The 24,469-nt window shown below is 34.2% G+C and overlaps 1 protein-coding gene across 8 annotated transcripts in view; it reads left to right on the plus strand.

Moving 5' to 3' along the window:
* RIMS2 (regulating synaptic membrane exocytosis 2) overlaps window positions 1-24,469 on the plus strand; it is a 473,698-nt gene that overhangs the window by 130,098 nt on the left and 319,131 nt on the right. For all 8 annotated transcript variants that reach the window (XM_054590373.1, XM_054590359.1, XM_054590361.1 and 5 more), the window contains one exon: window positions 12,733-13,043. In XM_054590373.1, the coding sequence (XP_054446348.1) occupies window positions 12,733-13,043 (311 nt within the window). The remainder of the gene's footprint in view (window positions 1-12,732; window positions 13,044-24,469) is intronic.

Genomic DNA, 24,469 nt, shown 5'->3' on the forward strand with positions numbered 1-24,469 from the left:
GAAGTTTCTTTTGAGAGATCAGCTGGAAATCTTATGGGAACTCCCCTGTAGGTAACTAACTGCTTTTCTCTTGCTGCTTTTAAGATTCTCTCTTTATCTTTAATCTTTAGTATATTAATTAGGATGTGTTTTAGAGTGGACCTCTTTGCATCCATCTTATTTGGGATTTTCTGTGCTTCCTGGATTTGCATGTCTATTTCCTTCACCAAATTAGGGAAGCTTTCTTTCATTATTTTCTCAAATGGATTTCCAGTTTCTTGTTCCTTCTCTTCTCCTTCTGGCACCCCTTTGATTCAAATGTTGGAATGCTTGAAGATGTCCCAGAGGCTGTTTATACTATCCTCTTTTTCTGATTCTTTTTTCTTCTTGTTGTTCTGATTGGTTGTTTTTTGCTTTTTCATATTCCATACCATTGCTTTGATTCTCAGCTTTGTCCACTCTACTGTTGTTTCCCTATAAATTGTTCTTTATTTCAATTAGTGTATCCTTCATATCTGACCAGATATTTTTTATGCTGTTGAGGTCCTCATTAAGTTCCTTGAGAATCCTTATAACCAACGTTTTGAACTCTGCATCTGATAGATTGCTTACCTCCATTTTGTTTAGTTCTTTTTTCTGGATTTTTGATCTGTTCTTTCATTCGGGCTACGTTTCTTTGTGTCCTCATTTTGGCAGCCTCTTTGTGTTTGTTTCTATGTATTAGGTAGAGCTGCTTTGAGTCCTTGTCTTGGTAGTGTGGCCTAATATAGTAGGTGTCCTGTAGGGTCCAGTGGCACAGCCTCCCCTGTCACCCAAACTGGGTACTCAAGGTGTGCCTTTTTTCTGGCTGCAGTTAACCCTCCTCTTGCAGTTAAGCCTTGGTTGCTCTTGGATGGTCAGTGGGAGGAATCTACCTAGGCTAATCAGCTTTAAGGATTGGCTGTGGCCACTGACCACCAACCTCCACCCTCTGTGGAGGATCAGCTGTGCAGGAGCAGGGTGGTGGTGCTCTGATGTGGTCTGTAGCTGTCCATTGGCTGTGCTGGCCCTGGGGTTTCTCAGGTGGTGCAACCCCTACCTGTGTTTTGCCTGGGGCCACCGTGCCTGAGCTATAAAGCAATCTGAGATGGCTGCTACTTGTGCTGGCAAGCCAAGCTGTGAATCTAGGCTGGCTGCTGCCTGTGCCAGGCCTCGGGGTCACTGAGGCCAGCTGTTGCCTGTTTGAGAGGATTTAGGAAGTTGTACAGTATGAGCCAAGACCAGCCGTTCATATGGAAAAGCAGCTTGGGTGGGCTGGTAAGTTGGGTGGGGTGGAGTCTCTGGGGATCTCCAAGGTGGGTCAAACAGTGAGCCAGGTTGATGGAGTGTCAGATATGGTACCAGCTTTCTGGCTCCAGTTTGTCGGGGGAGGGCTTAGGAAAGGGACAGTGGCCTCTGCTTGCCTTATGCCAGTGTTTTTTTTTCTTTTTGAAATATGCCAGTTTTCATATATTCTGGATGCATATCCTTTGTTAACTATGTACATTGCAATAAAATCCCTCCCAGTTTGCAGTTTCTCTTTTTACTTTATTTTGTCTTACCACTATACTATTCAAAATGTTGAAACATCATGAGACAGTAGAATTTAACCTTTTTCTACTTTGTGCTTTTTATATTTGAGTTAAGAAATCTTTTGTTTTTCTGACTTCATAAAAATTTTCTTGACATTTGTTCTGAAAGTTTTGAAGTTTTGGCTTTCATGTTTTAGTGTGTAAAACATTTGGTATGGATTTTTTATGTGGTGTGAGTTGTGAATCTTTTTCCCCAGTATGGAGAAGCAGATACGTTATTTCAATAGTGCATTTTTTTCTCTGTTGAATTGTAATGTTAACATTGACATATATGAGTCTTTGTTATGCTCTATGTTCTTTTACCGTCTCTCTACCAATAGTACACTATCTTAATTTCTGTCACTTTATAGTAAGTATTGCAAGTCCACCTCAAATTGCTATTTCTCTTCAAAATTAACTAGATTTTTTTTTATCTTGGCTCTTTCATATTCATTTTAGAATTAGCTAGCCAAATTCCATGAAAAACATGGAATTTGTTTTTCATTGAAATTTCATTGAATTTTATGGATTTAATTTAGGCAGAGGGACATCTTTGTGGTGTTTTATTTTCTCATCCCAACAGACAATATCTTTTCACTTATCTAAATCTTCTTTTAGATACTTGTATATTATTTTTTCTTTATAACAGGTATTTATTTTTTATTAAATGTCTGTCGTATGTTACTAGTGGTGTATAGAAACGTTCTTTATTTTGGTTTATTCATTTTTGACCTAGGAAACTCTTTAAGCCCCTTATTACTTTTAATATGGATAAATTTCTTTTGGATTTTCTATCATCAAATGATGTTCACAATCAAATAGTATTAAGATAAGGGCAATTTTATTTTATCTTTTTTTCTTGCCTAGTGTGGGAGATTTACTAAGCTAATGTCTCCAGGACAGTGTTGAATAGAAATAGGGATGCAGGGGATCCTTAATTCATTCTGGACTTTAAACAAAATGCTCGGCTCTTCCCTTTTGACCTTAAGTATAAAATAGGATGTAGAATTTATGTAGGTGTCCTTTATCAGGCTTATGCATTACTTTTCTGTTTCCTGTTGGCTAGATTTTATTTTCACATGAATGGGTCTGGCATTTTATGAATGTTTGAATCATTTTTATTATTGATATGATGGCTTTTTTCTATTTTAACCTATTAATGTGGTGAATTACATTAATACATTTTCTAATATTAAACTTTTTGCATTTGTTGTAATCCTCTCTTTGTCATGATAGGTTTTTTGTGTTGTTGTTATTCATTAGGATTTGGTTGGTTAAGACTTTAAGATCTATACATTCATTTATATTTGTGCTATTGGCCTAACATTTTACTTTCATATTGTCAATGGGAGGCTGAAAATGTCCCCTCAAAAAATATCCATGTCCTAATTCCTGAATCTGTGAACAACCCTATATGGCAGGAAAAAAACAAACAATAACATCTTTGCAGATGTAATTTAATGAGGATCTTGAGATGGGGAGATTATCTGGGTGGGCCTTAAATGTAATCATTTGTATCCTTATAAAAGGGCAGCAGAGGGAGATTTTACATGTGTACACACACACACACACACACACACACACACACACACACACGAGAAGGTAATATGAACATGTACCATGGAGAGATCTGAAGATGTCATTCTTGAAGATTGGATTGATGCTGCCACAATCCAAGACATGCAGGTAGTCATCAGACGCTGATTGTCAGAAGAGACATATAACTGATTTTCCCTGGAGCCTGCTGAAGGAGTGTGGCCCTGTTGACACCTTGATTTTGGCCTTGTGATACTGATTTCAAATTGGGATCTCTGGTCTCCAGAATGCGAGAGAATACATTCCTGTTGTTTTAAACCACCAGTTTGTGGTAATCTTGTTATAGCAGCCATAGGAGACCAATTTACTGCCTTTTTCTGATTTGCCATTAAAATCTTTCTAATCTTATATATTGAGTTGGGGAACTTTCCTTTTTTCCTCTCTCTGTGATAGTTGGAATAACTTTAAGATGATCTGTTCCTTCAGTGTTTGGTAGGGGTCAAATGTAAAACTGTCTAGACCCCTTTCCTGTTGGTTGTTTTTTTTTTTTTTTTGTGAGATGATTTTTAAAAAAGTTTTCACTGTAGTTTTTTTTCTCCTCTCTCTCTACTGTCCCTCTCTCCCCTGAGCTAATATTATTTTCTAATTAACAGTTTTGTGATTGTCTTCAAGCAGTGTCTGGGTTCTCCAATCCAGGACCAAGTCTTCAGTAGTGAGCTGGGACCTTGCCTGCCTCTTGATAGTTAGTGATGTTACAAATTAATATATTAGTGATATTTTAAATTAACAATCTTTCACATTCATGGTTGTCTTTGTTCGGTATCATATTAGATGACTATTTGAATCTGTAGCTTGAACAGCTTTCCTACAGCATTTTTTTCAACTTTTATTAATGAAGAAAACCCTGGACATCAGGAAGTAAACTTGACTCCAGATTCTCATTTTATATGGAGCACTTTTAGTTCTGTTATTTGGAAAGAGCTATGCTCTCAGCCAGTGGTGCCCACTGCTTGGCTGCAGACACAGTGGACCTGTGGTTTCAGCTCTGTTTATCTCCTTTCATTTTGTTTCTTTTAATTAAATTAAATTATTTCCACTTTTATTTATAAGCTGTAATTCTGGGTACAGAAACAAAAATCTTTCTATACAAGCAGTGTTTATTTTAACAGAAATATATTGAGTTAAGATTTATATCATGGTATGAAATAACCAATATGTAGAGATAAAAATAGAGTTTAAAGAAAGTAGGAAGAGGGGTAAAGGCTAAGTCAATGTAAGAGAGTAGAGCTCACTATAATTTTTAATTCTCTATAATTTTTTGAGATTATAAGTGTAAAATGCAGTTTTTTTCCAAGTGTGTTTTGTTTTGATAAATAGTGCAGCTATCTAAAATTCTTAGTAATACTGACTTCATGGAAATATAATAAATAATGGTATTTTCAACTTAATTGTCTTCCATTTTTATTATAGTTCTCTTTCTTTTATTTAATATTTGGCATCTAAAATTGTCAAAACGTGGGAAATAGACCTATCATATTACATGTATTATGAAGCTGTTGGAATTGTAGCTTAATTATCTACTTGTTTCGTTTTCCTAACTTAATTGGTTAGTATTTGTAAGGTCATGGGAATTACATGCAATGATCTAAGCACCCCAGTACTCTACTTTAATTGGTTGAAACTGGGCTTAGTTTCACTCTTTTATGGAGCGTACTCCTAAAGTAAATGAATCCTTCCATACTTAGGACACCGTTAACTGTTTCTTTTCAGAGGAACTGGCTTACTACTAACATGCTATGAATAGTATGTTTAAGTTCAACCATAGGCAGCAGTGATTTTTTTCAGAAGTTACAAAGATTGTTCCTTTTTATTCTCTAAACTGGCTCTGTTCACTGGTTTCTGATATTTACCTTGGGCCCTTCTACTATTGGTGTTTAGTGCTATTTCTTTAGATTATTGACTTCTGTTAAATTTGCTATATAGGGTGGGGCAAAAGTAGGTTTACAGTAGTCAATATGTGAAACAGTTTATTTTTGTATTTTGATTAATTATTGTATTATTTTCCATACGAACAACTGTGAACTTACTTTTTGCCTCACGCTGTATTAAAAACTTGACACTTTTAAAATGATTTCTTTAAGTAACATCAACTTTGGATAGAATAAGCTGTTGTCATGTCCCTTAAAGACCCACCTTGGTTGGACTAGATTCCTTTTCTATCCTCTCTAGACTCCCACTCTACAACTTCTGCTCAGAGGAAAAGAATGAGTCATTTTATCAGAAACCTGAAGCTCCCAGGACTCCTTTCTCCGGGTGTGGGTCTGCTTCACATATTACCGATCCTTCCGGTCCTTCTGACCAATGCTATTTCCTCCAGCAGAACAAGACTGAGTTTCGTAAAATAGAGCAGAAATTTTATTCTTTGATAAAGGAATAGAGATGGATGAGGTCATGCTATAATGGCACCTTCTCCTCAACTGGGAAGGAGCCTTCTGTATTAATAGGCTATGGGGTGGAGTAATTAAATTTTTTCAGGCATGCATGCTTGCTCTTTTGTTACACTTGGTCTTTTACTCATGGTTCTTTTTGCACATGATGCCACATCATCATCTTGGTTTTGTGGCACCTTGGTCCTTGCATCCGAAATCTTTTTCAGTTCCTGTTACCAAGTATAGCTCATGACATAGTATAGGTATTGAGAAACAATGGGGTCTTTTGGATATTAGCCTAGTGACACATACTTTGGACTTAGGCAAATATTAATCTCAGAGTATAACGGACAGGATTCAAATTGCAGTTTAATAGATATACTTGAAGTTCCTCCTATTTTAGACTATTTTATCTGTAACCTAGCATCTTTGTTTCTTTTTTGCCACTGGGCAATAAATGGGTTAGGGGAAGCTATGCAAGGGTGAAATGGGAAGCCTGAAGCTCCTTAGTTCAAGCCTGAAGGTGTCTGGGGGAAATTGTTAGGTGTACAGAAAAAGTAAATCAAAGAAGAGCCTGCCCCCTTCTATTCTTGCACACTGTGGGGAAGGAAAGAGAAGACAGAGGGAAGACCAGTAGATGATCAGAGCTAAGCTCTTAATTCCCAGCTTTGACCCAGGAGGAGATGCATATTGGTTAAGTTGAAGGGCAGCGTTAACCCTTCTTAATATTTGAGGTTCTTGGAAGAGATTACCTCTCAGGATGCCCTAGCACCCATCTGGGGATGGGTACTTCAGAGTGAACTTGGCAGCCCATCATGGATATAGGTCAAGAAAGGGACACGATTAGCTTTCTAGAGCTGTCCTTAGTACCAAGTGGCATGGGAAAGACAAAAGTGGCTGTATGTCTGTGACATGACACTCTCTTCAGCTCCTGTAGTGAGAGATGAGGGATAAGGTGACTTTGCACAAGAGGCTGTGGAGCAGATAGCTTGGGCTATGGCTGAATGGAAGATTGTTCAGAGACTAAGAGGAGTAAGCAGTGTCTTCGGAGCTGACGTGAGATCAGGTCAGTAGTGGAGCACAGTCCTCTCTAAATTGAGAAGAACCAGATAAGAATTAGATGAGCTGCAGAGTTCAGCAGCAGAAGCCCTGCAGAACACCTATAACATTTTCTTGGAAAAGAGCAGGGAAAGGCATAGAAATATGAGAAATAGACGATTTATTCAAAGGAGGTATTTAGTACACTAAAATTTTGTGGGTGGCTTTAAAAGAAAATGGCAGGTATGTTTTTGTGGAAAATCAGATCAAAAACCTTTGTATGTTTTTTTCCTTTTTATTGAATTTATTGGAGTGACACTGGTTAACAAAATTATACTGGTTTCAGGTGCACAATTCCACAACACATCATCTGTACACTGTATATTGTGTGTTTACCACCTCAAGTCTTCAAGTCTCCTATCATCGTTTATCTCCCCACCTCCCCAACAATCACTGCACTATTGCACTATGTCCATGAGGTTTTTTGTTTGTTTGTTTGTTTATGAGTATGGTTGAAAGCCATAGTAGCCAAACAGAGAAAAGTTTGTAACAACCAAGACTTGAAAATGTTCCAGGTTGAAGGTTCTTCTGTACTGTTACTCTCTGCTAGAGACTCATGGAAGACATCATTGGGCTTTCCTGCTGCAGCCTGCAAATGTGGCTATAGCTATAGATGCCATGCTTGCAGTTCATGGGGGAATAAGAGGCAAAACTCTTGCTGCTTGTCTTGGGGTATCAGATGAAGCAAAATTTCTGATTTTTGTTTTGTAATCCAGAAGCCTATTATATGGAGATTAGTGTGATCTCTTAATTGCTTATGAAACATACTTGGAAAATTTTAACACTTTAAGGATATAGGCCAGTATTTCAACTTTTCCAAATCCACCAAGACAGGGTGGGGGGAGAAACTTGTAGATTAGTAGCCCCAAATACCGCAGATTTTTTTTCTTTTGAGAGACAGAGACACCTTGGATCTGATGATGGGAACACATTAGGGTAATGTGGTGATGAGCCTCCCTGAATTTCCAGGCCTCTTGCAGATTTCTTCTATCATCCTGTTTCTCTAAACACAGCTCAGGGAGAGGGAGGCATCAAGGGATTTATGATGTGAATGTATTCCTTTTGTAGTACTTATTATAATTGTAATATAAACAATATTTGTGTAATTATTTTATTACTGTCTCCCCCACTACACTGTACACTCCACAGCAATATCTATGTTTGTTGAGCTGTGTTTATCAGCTCTTTGTATAGTCTGGCATATACGGGCATTTAATGAGTATTGTATGAATGAATAAATAATTAATGAATTAATGTTAATAGTTTTTTGTCCATTTATAAATCAATAGATATATAATGGTCTGAATTAATTTTTAATTGTATGAATGAATAATTAATGAATCGATGTTAATAGCTGTTTGTCCATCTATAAATAAACAGATATATTATGGTCTGAAATAATTGTTACAGTTTCATCCAAGTTGTTAGTTATGTACTAACACTGAATGTAGTATTAATCTTTTAGTAGAATATAGTAGATACATTATATTCAATGGTGTGCTAATAAGTATTAATGACTGGCTTTCTGTAAGAAAAAGCCCTGATTTTTAGCCTTTTCCAATTTCAATAGTCTAAGTACATCCACTGTGGCTGCTTTCAAGCAACACACATTGCTTCATTGAATGTAGAGTTGGGAAGAAATGTGTACAGCTTGTTCTTAATGACTTAGTGAAAGCTGGCTCTGGATCAACAGTGAGCACATTTGTATGCTGATTTTAGTAATGGATGGTTCTTCACATACAAAGATTGTGCTGATGGTACACATTCAATAGAACATGTACTTTGAAAAGATTTTGAATTAGCTAAATGCTATCAATTGTAAAAGATACACTCAAAAGTCTCTATAGCTCAGCGCAGTAGATGTTTATTTTCTCACCTACATCAAGTCCACACTGGTGCGGCTGATCAGCAGAGTGCTCTCTTCCAAGTGCTCATTCAGGTTCCCAGCTTACCTTTTATGTGTGACTCCTTTATTTCCTAAGGTCTTGAATGAAAAGCATGATGGTAACTGAGAGTTTTCTAATAATCATGAGAATGGCCCACATCATTCCCTTTATAATCCATTAGTCAGAACGTAGTCATATGGCCATGGCCATCCCTAACTACAAGGGAGACCGAGAAGTGTAGATTTCTAAAAGGAAATAAGTTTAACAGCTAGCCGGGTTCTTCCACAGTTTCCTAGTCAGCTGGCAGGGTTAAGGTGATCAATTTACACTCTTCTCTGTCACATGTACACATTTATTAGCAGACTGACAATGAATAAAGGTAGAATTTAGTAAATTCTTTTTTCTCTGCACAGTTAGCTGTACCTTAGAAGCTTGACCTATGGTTGCATTAGCACCAGTCTTCAACTAATAATCTTGCCCTTCTCAAAATTACTGTTATTTATTACCTCTATTTAGATGAAAATCAGTTTTCAGAGCTTTAAATTCTTTTAAATTATTGTATGTGTTTAACATAATTTTGGTTTGTTTTTTTTTTTTGACTACTCAGCATAGCTATTACATTTACCATTTTTATTGATTTAAAGAGAGATTTTTATTTTCCTTAAATTTTTTTTCCCTTTCAACCAAAGATGACTGTGGAATGAAACATAGTAATGTGACAATTTTGGGTCATGAGTATTACATCTTATATTGCTATATTACTTAGAACAATTTGGCATATTTAGAATTGAATGTAATAATGCCTTATAATTTTGAATTGTATATGGCTTTGTAATGATAGGACTAGGCATTTTTATATTTATGAAGACCAGCAAAACTAATAGGTTCTAACCATGGTGATTTATAGGTATATAGCATTTATAAGATATTTTTAACAACATTCATAATAAGATGCATTTGGTGGTTAACTTTATTGGTTAAAAGGTTCCATTAATAAAACTGCTATTTCGTTTCCATATAAGTTAAATTTTGTTCTGTTGATACAGAATTTGCCTCTAATAGACATTAGATATTTCATAGCCAGGCAGTGAAAACTCATCTCATAGCATGTATGTGTGTTTGTATTTGTGAGCCATAGTTCTGTATCATTGATTTATAAGTTAAGTTGCTGTGTGTGTAAGGTGTTCAAGTGAAAGTGTCATTCCCTTTACTACTTGAAGTGAATAGGTTTAGGCTTTCTGAGCTTTAAAGATTAATCAACTATTAATCCAAGGGTGGGAGGAGATAGAAAAAGAAGAAAAGAAAGGTAATTGGGTGTTAGGATATGAGGATACTTGGAGCTAGAAGTTTAGAGGGAACATAGACACTAGTCAGAAAAAGAGCAACCAACATGTATATCCCAAAGAGTATGGGAAGAGTATTAATGCACAGAGGGTCTTTATCAGGAGTCAAACATCATACATCATGCCTTCCATTTATCTTATATTGCTATCCACTGGGTGTTAACAGGTGAGGAATATGAAGCCCATGGCATTTCCAAGTGTTTTTCTCCTTTTGGGTTTCCAAATGTTTTTTTCCTTTTGGGTTATGCAGAAATCATAGATTTACCTCGTTTGCACTGAGGTAAATTGGCAAACCTGATCGTGACCTTTGTTGGCCTTATCTAGTCACTCTGAGGAACACACTTGTAACTCATTTCACACGTTGACCTGGGAATCTCTGCCCTAATTAGTGGTTCTCTAACTTTATCAAGATCAGAATTACCAGTAGGATTTTGCAAAAACAAACAAACAAAACAAAAACATTTCTGGTTCCCACCTGAAACTTCTGATTCATTAAGTTTAGAGTGGGGGTCTGAGAATTTGCACGTCTGATGCGTTCCCAGGAGACGCTGGCGCTGCTGTTCTAGGGATGTTTCAAGAATCTCAGCTCTAGAAAAGGTTAAGTAACCTGCTTACCTTCTGATAGAAACTTAAGAAGCAGCAATGGCTTGTTTCTACAGATGATTATGATTGGCTGCTAATCTGTCTCTCAGACTCTCATTTCTGTTTCATTGTCAATTACAAGGCAGGAAGGATGTATTTTGGAATATTCTGAGTGCAAGTTATTCTAGATTCATAACACAGTATCATATAGCATATATTATCACTATCATGAATAGTAATTGTTTATCATAAACAGAAAAGTTGAATATGAAACTATTTGAACATTATTTTATGGTTCTATATTTATTTTTTTCACTTTTAATTTTATTAAATCTTTACTGTATTTTTTATATTATCTTTTAGTCCTCTTTTACTCCCTTCTCCCCAGCACTCACCACACTATCATCCATATCCATGAGTCTGTTTTCCTTTGCCTTTCACTTTTAAGAGGTCTGCAGTACCTTACATTTGTCACAAGATGGCATCGAAAGGCCGAAGGTTTCATTCGAAATTAGATTTTTGAAATTATTAATGGGTTAGATATATTTATATTTCATGTGTATTCAAACCAAAAGAAATTTGATCTATGAGTTTTTTTTTTTAAAATTGAGTGCAATTTTGGTATTTTCATATAAAAACTTTCTTAGTTATAAAAATAGTCACATACATTGATATTATTGATGACTAATTCTTTTGGAAACCTATGAAACATAAATCTTAATGTAATAACATCAAACATTTTATTGTCATGTATCCCCCGGAGGACTTCAAATAAATTCAAGTTAGCAAGCATTTAGAAGGTCTTGCTGTTCTATTATTTATAAGGTCTTATATACATATGAAGATATATACCCTATCCACAATGAGCTTTAAATTTAGTTGGGAAAAAAGAAATGTATCTACAATTCAAAAAGAGAACAAAATAATAAAAAACGATCAAATACAATGTATGATATTAACTATACAAACAATATGAACTGGAATAATGAGCAATTAAGCAAAAAATTTAAATGCTATTTTACAAAAATACCCTTGTATTGTTGAAAACACTCTTGAGTTTTTCTTTTACTCTGATTATCTGTATTATTATAATTTATTTAAACTATGAGGAAATGTTCAGCAGAATGGAGAACTGTAAAAATTCAGTATTTGACATAAATAAAATATCTGAACCACTCTCTTGAATTATGAACCCACCTTTTATTTTATGAATATGTGATTTTATTTTTTTCTGATTAATTGAAAATATTTTTCAAAAGATGGTGAAGATTTTCTAGTCACACAGATATTACTTATGATCTTCTTAGAGTCCTGAAGTTTGAAAACCATATCTAAATTAAAAAAATCAAGTATAGAATGGTATTAACAGTGTGTTGGGATTGAGGGAAAGGTGATATGCTATTTAATCAGTGTAGATTTTGAGTGTTGCAAACTGAACAAGTTTTTGAGATCTGTTTCACAACAGTGTGAATATACTTAACACTATTGAACTGTGCACTTAAAAAAGTGGCCTACTAGAAACTGTGAGCAATTAGTAGGTTTTTATTTAAGATCAGCAATGTTCCTAGCTCTATTTTAGCCATTAGGAGCTACTTAAATAAAACCCCCTTCAGAAGCCTATTATATAATTGGTGATAGAAGATTAACCTAATATACTAATATAGTAATCAACTGAAAGTATAACATATACTAGGCATTATGCTAGACATTTATTTTTTATTTTTAAAATTAAATTTATTGGGGTGACATTGGTTAATAAAATTATATTTTCAAGTGTACAATTGTATGATACATCATCTGTACATTTTATATAAATCATTTCTTAACTTCTGTCATCAAAACAATGCAGGAAAGTTAGTATTATCATCCCTATTTCCCTATTTTATCATTTAGGGAACTACTGAATATTCATATCTATAGTACCTTGTTGAAGGTTGCAGTTTCTAATCTTGGAGTTGGTATTTAGACCCAAGTCTGTCTAGCCCCAAAATCCATTTTCTGAAAACTACACCATGCTCTTAATTTAAATAAAAAATAATTAAAGAATACATATAAACAACGAATGATTTGGTTTTTTTCTACAACCAGTAAACATTGTCTATTTTATTATAATTATTCTGGCAAAATTAAATAAAGGACACGATTTAGTTAATGGTAGTTGTTCATCTGAATTACATTTTTACTTCAGAAAGAATAACCATTTTTTTGTTGTTGTTGTTGAATTGACTCTGTTTGTTTGTTTTTAACTTTTGGAAACACTAATTTCTTTTTCCTATGTATTCATGTGCAGGTTATGTGGGTATGTAATTTGTGCCGAAAACAACAAGAAATCCTCACTAAATCAGGAGCATGGTTTTATAATAGTGGATCTAATACACCACAGCAGCCTGATCAGAAGGCTCTCCGAGGACTGCGGAATGAGGAGGCGCCTCAGGAGAAGAAAGCAAAACTGCATGAGCAGGCCCAGTTCCAAGGACCCTCAGGTGACTTATCTGTACCTGCAGTGGAGAAAAGTCGATCTCATGGGCTCACAAGACAGGATTCTATTAAAAATGGGTCAGGAGTGAAGCACCAAATTGCCAGTGACATAGCTTCAGACAGGTAAACATTTTGCTTAATCTTTAGGTAAACATTATTTTTAATCTTCATTCCAAACAGAAATAAAAATACATGAAATGTTTAGGCAACGAGTTGTCTAAGTGTAATATAAGTGTCCATGTTTTATATAAATGCTGAAAGTGATGTTTAGGACTTGAGCTATTATAGGTTTGGTCAATCTTAGATTTGATGAGGCAGTTTCAGGTTATCAGATTTTCCAGAGTAAAGAAGTGAGATAGAACAGGGAACTTAGATAGGAGGTTGTTGCCATATGGAAGAAAGGGGCAACGTGATTGAAGAAGAGAGGGTCAGAAGACATGTTAGAGAGGTTGGATTGATAGGACTAACTGGGAGTGGGAGCTAAGAGAATGGGGAAGGTTAACAATGTTTCTAAAGATTCTGCTCTAAGTTGAAGGATGAAGTGGTTTTACAAGCAGTTAAATAAGATAAAAAGGTTTAATGAGTTTGATGTATCCACGGGCTAACTCTATTACCACTCTTTTGGTTCAGTTTTATGGCCTTCTTCACGTTAAAATTGTTAGATTTTTAAAAAATAGTATTTATGGTTCTTATATTTCTACCTTTGAAAGGAAGAGCATGAAAAATTTTCAAGGGAAGATTATTTTTCTGTTCCATATTTCTCTTTAGAATTAACAATTTTAAGGAAAGTCTGGTTTATACTATATGTATTGTCCAGCAGAGGCAGATAACGTTTCTGTGTGAGCAAGTATAAAGTCATGCATTTGTGGAAAAACAAATCTAAATTGTACTCATAGGGTGGTAGGTTCTGAGCAGTCAATTATGACAGGTAAGATAACTGGTAATCAGTAACGATGGTACCTAAAACCATCATAAAGATGTCTTTATGACGTTGCTAATGTCTTAGGAGAATAATAAAGTGATGGTCACGTCAGTTTCTTTTTGTTGTTGTTGTTTGTTTGTTTGAAAACTAGCAAAAGTGAAGCAGACAATATAATTCTGTCTTTGGGTAAAACCATGATGATTTCATGACTGGAATACTATGAACGCATCTCAGTGCAGAATCTCAGAAACTCAATAATTTTAAGGTAGGAAGATCATCTTAGGTTGAGAACTTAAGCCCACAGAGGTTTGAGGGTAGATAGTTTATTTGGGTGACAAGCCCAGAAACCACCTGTAGAGGAGTGGAAAACTACCCAGTTAGGAGAAACACAATACTGGATGCATTCCAGAGCAGTTTACCTCTTTTGGCAATTGTGTGTCAATCTTACTGGGACTTCTAGGAGACACAGGATATCATGACCTCAGTTATTCCACATGATCAGCTAGGAGGCTGGGGTATTTATCCATAACTGTCTGTTGTTACTAGTCTTGGCCTGTTCTGGCATATATATAAAAGTATTTTAGGATGGACTATATGCTTTTTGTACTGACACTGAATATCAAGATTGATCTTGCTGGCAGACCATAAAAAAAAATCACCCTTTCTAAAAAAGGATATAAATAGAATTTTGTTCCATGCCTCCTAAACTGGGTACAGAGGCATAGGTATCAACTTCTGAACTCATTCATAGCACATAATTCTGAAGTATTATTTCTTTTGTGATATTAAAGCTTACCACAACTTTGACAGTTTAAAAAAAGTTCCTTAACTCTTTTTTATAGGTTAGAAGTTAAAAAGTGAAATAACATATGAAAAGTACATACTTTAAGAAAGTTTGATTAAATTAATTTCTCCTTTATTAGCATGTGAAAAGTTATTTTGTTCAAAATGACTTCTTATTGCTATAGAGATGGCTTTGATAGCTACTTGAAAAATCACTATGCATATTCAAACATGGTTTAAGAAGTTGTTCCATAAATACCCCTATTTTTTGATATCCATCATCTTTTGAATCTTGTTTTTGGAGTAGATTTTAAACCTGAGCTCATAGAAAAGGATTTTCTTATGCTTCAAGAAGTATTTTTCTTCTGTGTATTATTCCCTTATTCTATATAACTATTCCATACCCTAGCCATTCCATACCCTAGTAATTGACTTCTGCAATTACTGTTGCTACTTTTGCTTGTGTGAATTTTATAGATATTTTCTGCAAAATAGAAATGTAACATATATATTTATTCCTTTAAAATAATAGCATATATATAGTATTCTATTTTTCTTTTTTCATTTACTAACATACGTTGGAGATCTTTCTTTACCAGTACATAAAAAGTTTGCTTCATCATTATTTTATTTTTATTTTCTTTATCTTCACTTAAGGACATGCTCATTGATTTTAGAGAGAGGGGAAGAGAGGGAGAGAAACATCAGTTGGTTGCATCTCTCATGCACACCGACTGGGACTGAACCCTAACCCAGGCATGTGCCCTGACCGAGAATGGGACGTGCGACCTTTCAGTTTATGGGATGATGCTCCAACCAACCAAGCCATACTGGCCAGGGCCATCACTATTTTTAATGGATGTGTCAAAATTATTTAGTCCCTAATGATATACACTAGGTTATTGCCAATTTTTTTTTGCTATTACAAACACTATTGTAATAAATAATCTCATGTGTATATGCATGTACTTATACCTTTATATACGCATATATACAACTGCATGTATATATGTATAATTTTATGTAAGAGTATATACTTATAATTTTGTATAAGGTCAAATCTATAAGATAAGCTAAAATTCCCAGAAGTAGATCATTTGGTCAGAGTATGTGCAGTTTTAATTTTTTATAGACATTGCCACATTGCTTACAATAGAGGATGTACCACTATTGGTTCCACTAAGTGTACAACAATAACACTTTTGATCTTTACCAATCTGGTGAAAAACAATACTGCATTATACTTTTAATCTTTCTCATGTTTAGATGAGTCAAGTTGAGCATTTTTGTATATGTCTAAGAACATTTATATTAATATTTCTTTTTTTCTTTTTGAACTTTCTCTTTGTATATCTTGCCCATTTTTCTATTGAGTTGTTAGTCTTCATCTAAATGGATACTTAGCATCTTCATTTATATTATGGAAAATAACCTTTTGTGGAATGGATTGTGTATTAGCTTTCTATTGCTGTAATTACCACAAATCTACTGGTTTAAAACAACGTACATTTATTATCTCACAGATTCCATGGGTCAAGATCAGGCTGCAAGTTAGCTGAATCCTTGGCTTGGAATCTCACTAGGCTGAAATCAAGGTGTTGCCTGGAGCTGTGATATCATTTGATGCTGGGGGTTCTTTTCCAAGCTCACTGATGGTTGGCAAAATTCAGTGTCTTGCAGTTATATGACTCAAGCCCTCAGTTCAAATGTCCCTCCACACAGCATGACAGTTTTTTTTCTTCTCTTCAAATCCAGCAGTGGAATATCTATGCTGCTTTGAGTCTTCTGGACTTCTGTCTCTGTCCTCTATAAACTCCCTTTTAAAGGGCTAACCTGCTCAATCAGGCTTACCTATGATAGTTTCCCTTGTAACTTAAAATCACCTGAGTAGGGACTTTAATTATATCTACACAGTCACCTCACTTTTGTCATATAATGTAACCTAACTATAGGAGTTATATCCCATCATAGTCACGGGACCTGTTCACACTTAAACATCACACAAGTGAGTATGCCAGAAAGTGGGATCATTTTAGACATCTACTTACCTCAGATTGCAAATGCGTTTCCCCAGTTTGTTACTATTTTTGCATGTTTTTTACTGTGGTGAAAATTCTTTTTATGACTATTTTTTTAGGGAGAAAAAATTCACACTTTTAAAGTATACAGTTCAGTGGTTCAGTATATTTATGAATCTGTGAAACCATCACCTCTATTTAATTCCAGAACCTTTCCATCACCCCCAAAAGAAACTCTGTTCTTGTTAACAGTCACTTCCCATTCTCTTCTGCCCTCAGCTTCCTGACAACCACTAATCTACTTTATATCTCTGTGGCTTTGCCTATTCTGGACATTTCATAAAAAAGTGGAATCATACAATACATAGCCTTTTGTGTCTGGCTTCTTTCATGTACCATGTTTTCAAGATTCATCCATCTTGTAGCATGAATAAGTAATTTACTTTTATGACTGAATAATATTTCATTACATGGGTATATGACAACTTGTTTATCCATTCATCAACTGATGGATATTGAGTTATTTCTACTACTTTTTGTCTATTATGAGTAATGCCGTTAATGCAAGTTTTTATGTGGACATATGTTTTCAATTTTTTTAATGTATATTTTGGATTATAGTCATCCCAGTGAGTGTAAAGTTTTTATCTCATTGCAGTTTTGATTTGCATTTCTGTAATGATTCATGATGTCATCATCTTTTCTTCTTTTATTGGCTATTTATATGTCTTCAGTGGAGAGATGTCCAGTCTAAACCTTTGTTGTGGCCCTTCACTGAGATAAAAATATTCCTATTATTTTTCTTAATACAATTATTACTACTACTATTATTGCTACTTTACTTTTACATTGTGAAACAACAATCTATCTGAAATTTATTAGAGTATAGTATGAGGTACAGATCCAAACTTAACTTTTTACCCATGATTACCCCATGTCTCACTATATTTATTGAGGGAGCAGTCTTTTCTTCCTACTGATTGAGATGCTATTTTTTATCCCATATTGATTATTATATGTTATGTATATTTATAGATGTTCTGTATTGTTCGATTGATCAGTCTGTCCAAAGCTTGTATCTAGTTTCAGAAATCCCATTTCCATTACTTAAGCAAGCCAAACTGTTGGTTGTTGAAAGCAAGAAACTTGGCAACATGAACTTCAGTAAAACATTTAACTTCATAGTTATTTAACTATAATATGCATTGTGGTGTATATTGGATTATGCAATGAATAAATTTTGAAGATGTAGGAAGGCCCTGGAAAGTGGAAAGATTTATGTTTTTACAGTAGTACTTCTTTCAGTTATATAGATTGAATATATTAGTGGCCAGATTAAGAAGTGAGAAGAGAAATAACAATTATGATAGAAAGGAAGAATGAAAGATCCTTTTCCTGTAATATATTGCTGAAAATTGCATTGTAAGTCAAATGATAAGGGATCATTTCAACTTTTAAAATAATTAGAAATAAACCTGTGTTTATTATTTTTGCCACCAGATGGCAAAGGTGCACCCTAAAAGCAAAACTTTTATTTTGTGATTATTTCAATAGAATTATTTTCAGAGATGGTTATAGACCAATAAGGGGATTAAATTGGCACTTGAGATTGTAAAAAATAGGACTTTCTGTGTAACATTGTTTTTCATATTGAAATATGATATTTATCCTCAAGTGTTTATTTCTTGTTCTGAGATCTCCATGTACCAGACTTGTATTTACAACTGGAGGTTGTATACTCTTACCTCTTTTCCCATAAGTACTTCAAAATCAAAATATTCTGAATCCAAGTGTCTATTTCCTCCCTAAGTAATGTCATCCCCTAGCCTTGCTGATTGCAACATCAATCATCCTGCTTCCTAAATTAAGATAGTTAGGTGTTTATTTTCTTATTCTCTTCTTATACCTAATTTCAGTGACTATTTAAGTTTTTGGCCACTTCCATCTCTATCTCTTGTGGACATTGTCACTGCCCTGTTTATGCATTAACTATGTTTACCTTTCTTTCTGGCTTTCTGCTTCCCAGTTTATTTGATTTTCTTCATATTCTTTGTTTCCAGATTTATGATTTTTAAGTACAGATATGTTGAAGTTAATTTTTTGCTCACTTTTGATGTCTTCCCATTTTTACTTAAAATTTAAATCCTTAGTTTTCTAAAAGAAACTAACATTAAGGACCTACTTTATTCTAGGCTCTGTGACAAAAATTTTCTAGCATTATAATTTTAATTTACATAACAATGTTGTAAGGTGGGGTTTAAGATAACTTTTGTATACTGAAATGGTTTCCTAAGATTCCAAGATTAGAGGAAGATATTCAACTGAAACAGGTTTTTTCTGACTCAAAATCCTATCATTCTGCATTCTTACTATTATCTGTCCTTTCAAAGCTCATCTCTCACCACGTTTTTTTCCATTCCTCCAACACAACCTACAATCTAGCCACAGCAGATAACTAATGAATTCAAAAATGTCATTCATTCTTAAAATATAAGTATTTTCTCATACTACCCCTCTTATCTAGAATTTTCTTCTAGCTGTGTTTACACTAATTCAACAAATATTTATTGAATGTTAATCATGTGCTATACAGATTACAAGATGCTGCGGTTATAGCAGTAATAGCAGTGAACAAAATAGACAAAATCCCTCAAATAGATTGCTTTTTAGTTGGAGAAGACAAAGGAATAAAAACTAACTGGTATATTGGATAGCAATGTAACTTGAGGCCTGTGCTTTCCACTGCTTAATTGCTTACTATAGAGGATGTAACAGTTTATACTTTTATCAATAGTTACTAGGATTCCTATTCTTTAACTCTTTAGTCAACACAATGCTTTAAAACTTTTGATCCTTACCAGCCTGATTGATGAAAAATGATACTGCATTATACTTTTAAGCTTATATTATTCATGAGTTAAGTTGAAAATTTCTGCAGAACTCCAGAGGGTGACATTCACTTAGATGTGAGTGACTCAGCCTGTAGTTGGTACCTCTCCTGCTCTAGCAACAAGTGCTGTGGGGGACAGTAATAGAGGGAGGAGGAAAAGGGATTTTGGAGGGAGTTGGTTAACAATTTTTAATTAGAGGTTAGGGAAGGCCTTAACACTGAGGAGTTAAGACTTGAGGGAGGTGAAGAAGTAAGTCATGTCTATGTCTGGGGGAAGAACACTCCAGAAATAACACGTGTCAAGATCCTTAAATGAAGGTGCACCTTGGAGTGTCTTCCTAAATTGTACTTTTCCTTTGAAGTCCAGCTCAAGTGTCCCTACTTACATGAAGGCTTCTCTTAATTTTTTCCAGCAAGAATTATATTTTTTGTTTATAGAGGTTACCTTTATATATGTAAGTCCTTAATTTATATTTATATATTTCAGCATTTACCACTGTCTGCCCTTTAGTACACTGGTTGTCAATGTTTCTTTTCCTCTTACTAAATTTTGAACAACTTGAAGCATATTGCCACTTACCTCTTTGTTTATGTTCATGCCTAGTTTAGGTTCTAGAAATAAGAGGTCCTCATTGAATATTAATTTAAATAAATTGAATTACTGAAATGACAAGTAGATAACCAATTGTTTCTTTCCTCTTTTATCTGTTACAATTGTCCTGTGTTTACAATTGAACATATTTAGAGAATCCAGTACTGTATTTTTCTCTGCCTCCTAGACTAATTTATTTTATAATGTCTTTGTAAAAATATGGTAACTTGTATAACAGAACTAAACTACTGCTTGTTACATATAAGATTGATCTCTAGAACTCTGTTGTTTCTTAGACACCTACAACAATGGTGGGCATGGTGAGTGCTTTAACATTTTTCAAAAGAAATTCTTTTGCCTCTTTGCTTTAACCTATCATATTTTAGCTTCACTTTAAAGAATTAGATTTAATACCTTGCTGTTTTCCATGTTCTTCAATCTATTTTTTGCGTAGAGTGACCTATATTCCAGTTTGTCAGGGCCAGCCCTGGCTTGTACCTGTTGTCCCAGCATAATTATTAAGAGAATACATTTCTCTCTCTTGGAAGATTTCTGTTTGACACCTAGTGAAACTACTGCATAGTAATTCTTTTACTTATGCAAAGTTCCCCATGGAACTGTATTATAGCAAATATTACTTCAGGTCACTTAGCCTACAATATTTATTGAGTGCATACTTTATTTATAACACTAGTTTATATAGAGAAGTATAAAGACAGAAGATGCTCTGTGGCATAAGAATTTAATAAGTCAGGATTAATTGTGTAGTTATATAAACTTAACTATTTGAAACTGGTAAAAACTAATATAACAAAATATAACTAAGAAATATATGGAACCAACAGGAAAATTTAGGGGAGAGTTTTTAAAACTTCAGAATTTTAATGAAGGAATTTTAAACACAAAAGATACAGCATGATTCAAAAATAGTAGTAAAACAACGCGTGTAGTACAGATATTCCTAGATCCTAAGTACCTTATTTTACTGTGCATAATACACTCCTGTGTATAAGGCTCCATGTTTTTGTCACATTATACATGGGATTATTATACCCATAGTATATAATCATTATACACATGTATAATGAGCAACCTTCTTTTTCCCTCAAAAATTTGGGCAAAAAGTACCCATTATACACAGCAAGATACATATATCTTCTGCCGCCTTTTTTTTTCATTCTCAGATGTAGTGAATTTTCTTAATAGTATTTATCAGTTTATAGCACTTCAGTGATCTGTGTGGTGCTCCTCTATTGTGTTATTTTTTCAAATCTTTGAAATATACGATCTTTGAATAATAAAACATTTTACACTGTATATATACGTGTTTTAAAGTACATAAATGATATGGTCTGGTACTTTAGGTCTCACATTTTTAAAGATTTATTTATGTAGGAATATCAGGCCATTGCTTCAGACTGCTGCATTATATTCTGTGGTATACAAAATAGAGGTCCCCACAGATGACCACATCTTGACCCTGGAACCTGTGCGTATGTTCTCTGATGTGGCAAAAGGGATTTTGCTGACGTGATTGAGGTTATGGAACTTGGGTGTGGAGATTATCTTGGATTATCTAGGTGAGTTCAGTCTAATCATCAGAATCCTTAAAAGTGGAGAACTTTTCCTGACTGGTTCAAAGAGATGAGGTAGAAAAGGAAGAAGAGAGAGTCAAGGCATAAGATGGACTTGACTGGCCTTTGTAGAGTCTGAAGCTGGAGAAAGGATGCGATGAGTTAATTCAGCAGCTTTAGTGGTTGTTTTAAACCACTGAATTGTGGTAATTTGTTATGGCAGCAATAGAAAACTAATACACATTTCCTAGTGTGTATTTACCGTATTTTATTTGACAGTCCATTAGTGATGGATGGCCTAAGCTTTTTGAAAGCTCCTCATTACTGTAAACATTGAATCAGTGTACATTCTTGTAACATGTCTCCTTAGGGACCTATGCAAGACTTTCTCTGTAGTCTGTATATCTAGATGTGGAATTAATATGACATATGGTATGTTTACTTCATTTCACTAGTTCAGTTCTCAGGAATGGCTCTAATACACTCTTGCTTGTACTGCTTCAGGGTGTGTGATTCCCCATATTTTGACTAATATTTAATATTATTCAGACTTTTGTTTTTTTGCCAGTCTGGTGGATATTAAGGGGCATTTTTTATTCTAATTTGCATTTTCTGATTACATTGAAGCCAAGCATTCATATAGTTGTTGGATCTTTGGGTTGCCATTACTGTGAATTGTTTATTTATATCATTTGCTCATTTGAAAAAAAATAGCTTCCCTCTTGGGAAAGCTATTTTTCTATAATTTTCTATAATTTTTTCTATAGTGTCTTTGTCAAACAGACATTCTTATTTTGATGTAGTAAAACTCATTCTTTTTTTACTTTATAGTTTGTGATATTTTAGTCATGATTAAGAGACCTTATTCAAAGATCCTAGAAATACTCTTACACTTTCTACTATGAGCTCTTAGTTCTACCTTTCTCATATGTCATTAATCACCCAGGACTTCACTTGTAGATATGAAAAAGCATGAATTCAAAGTTACTTTTCCCATGTATTGAGCCAATGTTCTCTGTAGTAGCTATCAAACAATCCATTTGTACCCCACTGGTTTTTGGCAGTACCTCTGTTACTATGTTCCTTTAAATAGTTAGGCCATTTTTGAGTTCTCTCTTCTATCATATTAGTCTCTTTATTCTTTGACATTACCACGCTATTTTTAAACATTCTTTGAAGATTTTTATAGATGATTATGTCTCCTGTACAAAAACACAACTTTATCTCCTACTTTTCAATTTGTAAGCCATTTATTCCCATTTCTAGTACTATTTTACTCGCTGGTGCCTCCACCAAAATGTTGAATAGAAGTGATGAAAGGGACATCTTTGCCTTATTTCCAGTCTTAGGGTAAGAGCTTTGAGTCTTTCACAATCAAATGTGATGTTAATTGTAGGTTTCTCACAGATGTCCTTTACCAGTTTGAGGGTATTCTCTTTTGTTACTAGTTTGCTTAGAATTTTTTATCATGTGTGGCTGTGGAATTTTTGACACTTGTTTTTTATTCTCTCTGTACTGAGATGATAATACAATTTTTCTTTTTTAGTCTGTTTATATAATAAATTACATTGATATTTTTCAAATGTCATATCAATCTTGAATTCCTGAGATACTTCTTTTGGCCATGATGTTATTATTCTGTGAGTATTTATATATTGCTGGAGTTTACTTGCTAATATTTTGTTAGAGAATTTTAAAATTTATATTCATGATGGCTATTGGTGTATTGTTTCCTTGTCTTGTAACATTACTGGTTTTGGTTTCCAGGGAATGGTGGCTTCATAAGACGAGCTAAGAAGTGATCTTATCTTCAATTTTCTGCCATAGTTTGTGTAGAACTATTATTATTTCTTCTCTAAATGTTTGACAGAATTTGCCTCTGATGCCAGAGGCATGGAGTTTTTACATGTGTAGGGTTTCTTGTTTGTTTTTTTTTTTAAATAACTAATCATTTAAATTGTTCAACAGATATAAAACTGAATGTTCAGGTTACTTATTTATTCTTGAGCATGTGGATATTCTTATAGTCTAGTTTTACAAGCCATGACAGCTGTATTCATTTGGGGATGTCTCACTAATTATTTGAAAATCATTTTTCTTCTTTCTTTTAACATGCTGGAGACAGTATAAGACATTCTGATGGAATACTTCTTTCCAACTTAACCTTTTGCATGTTCCATATATGATCTGTATCTTAGAACTATATTATATTCCAGTTGCAACTCATCTTTATATCTGCCAGTGTCTTTGGGATAATTTCAGTGGCTATTCCTCTATGTTTCTGCCCATATTTGGTGACTTTTTACTTTTCATGCAGAGACACTCAATCATAGTGACTAGTATTATTATTATTTTGCCTTAGAGAAGTTTCACCTTTTAGCCTACTATTACTTGGTTTGTCTTCCTTATTCAAAGTCTAAGGAAGTTAATTCCTTTAGCTATGACTTAAATATATTGATCACTATTAAAGTACAGTAAGTTCTCCCTTAATGTTGTCGATAGGTTCTGCAACTTTAGGGGAAACAATACATAACAAAACCAGTTTTACCATAGGCTAATTGGTATAAACAAGTTAAGTTTCTATGGCATCTCCTCAATATTATAATGAAACAGAAGTTGAATTAAATGAGATTCTTTGAGGACCTGCTCTAGTTGCTTCTCAGTCATACTTCAAATAACATAAGCCAATATCCATTCTTCTAATCCATGACATTTGATTGACTGAGAATCTGCTTATTACTATTCCTTGAAAGTGTCTATAAATTCATTT

The sequence above is a fragment of the Pteronotus mesoamericanus genome, unplaced genomic scaffold, assembly GCF_021234165.1.
Source record: "Pteronotus mesoamericanus isolate MK-2021 breed Mesoamerican mustached bat unplaced genomic scaffold, CSHL_Meso_final scaffold_174, whole genome shotgun sequence".
NCBI classification, from domain to species: domain Eukaryota; kingdom Metazoa; phylum Chordata; class Mammalia; order Chiroptera; family Mormoopidae; genus Pteronotus; species Pteronotus mesoamericanus.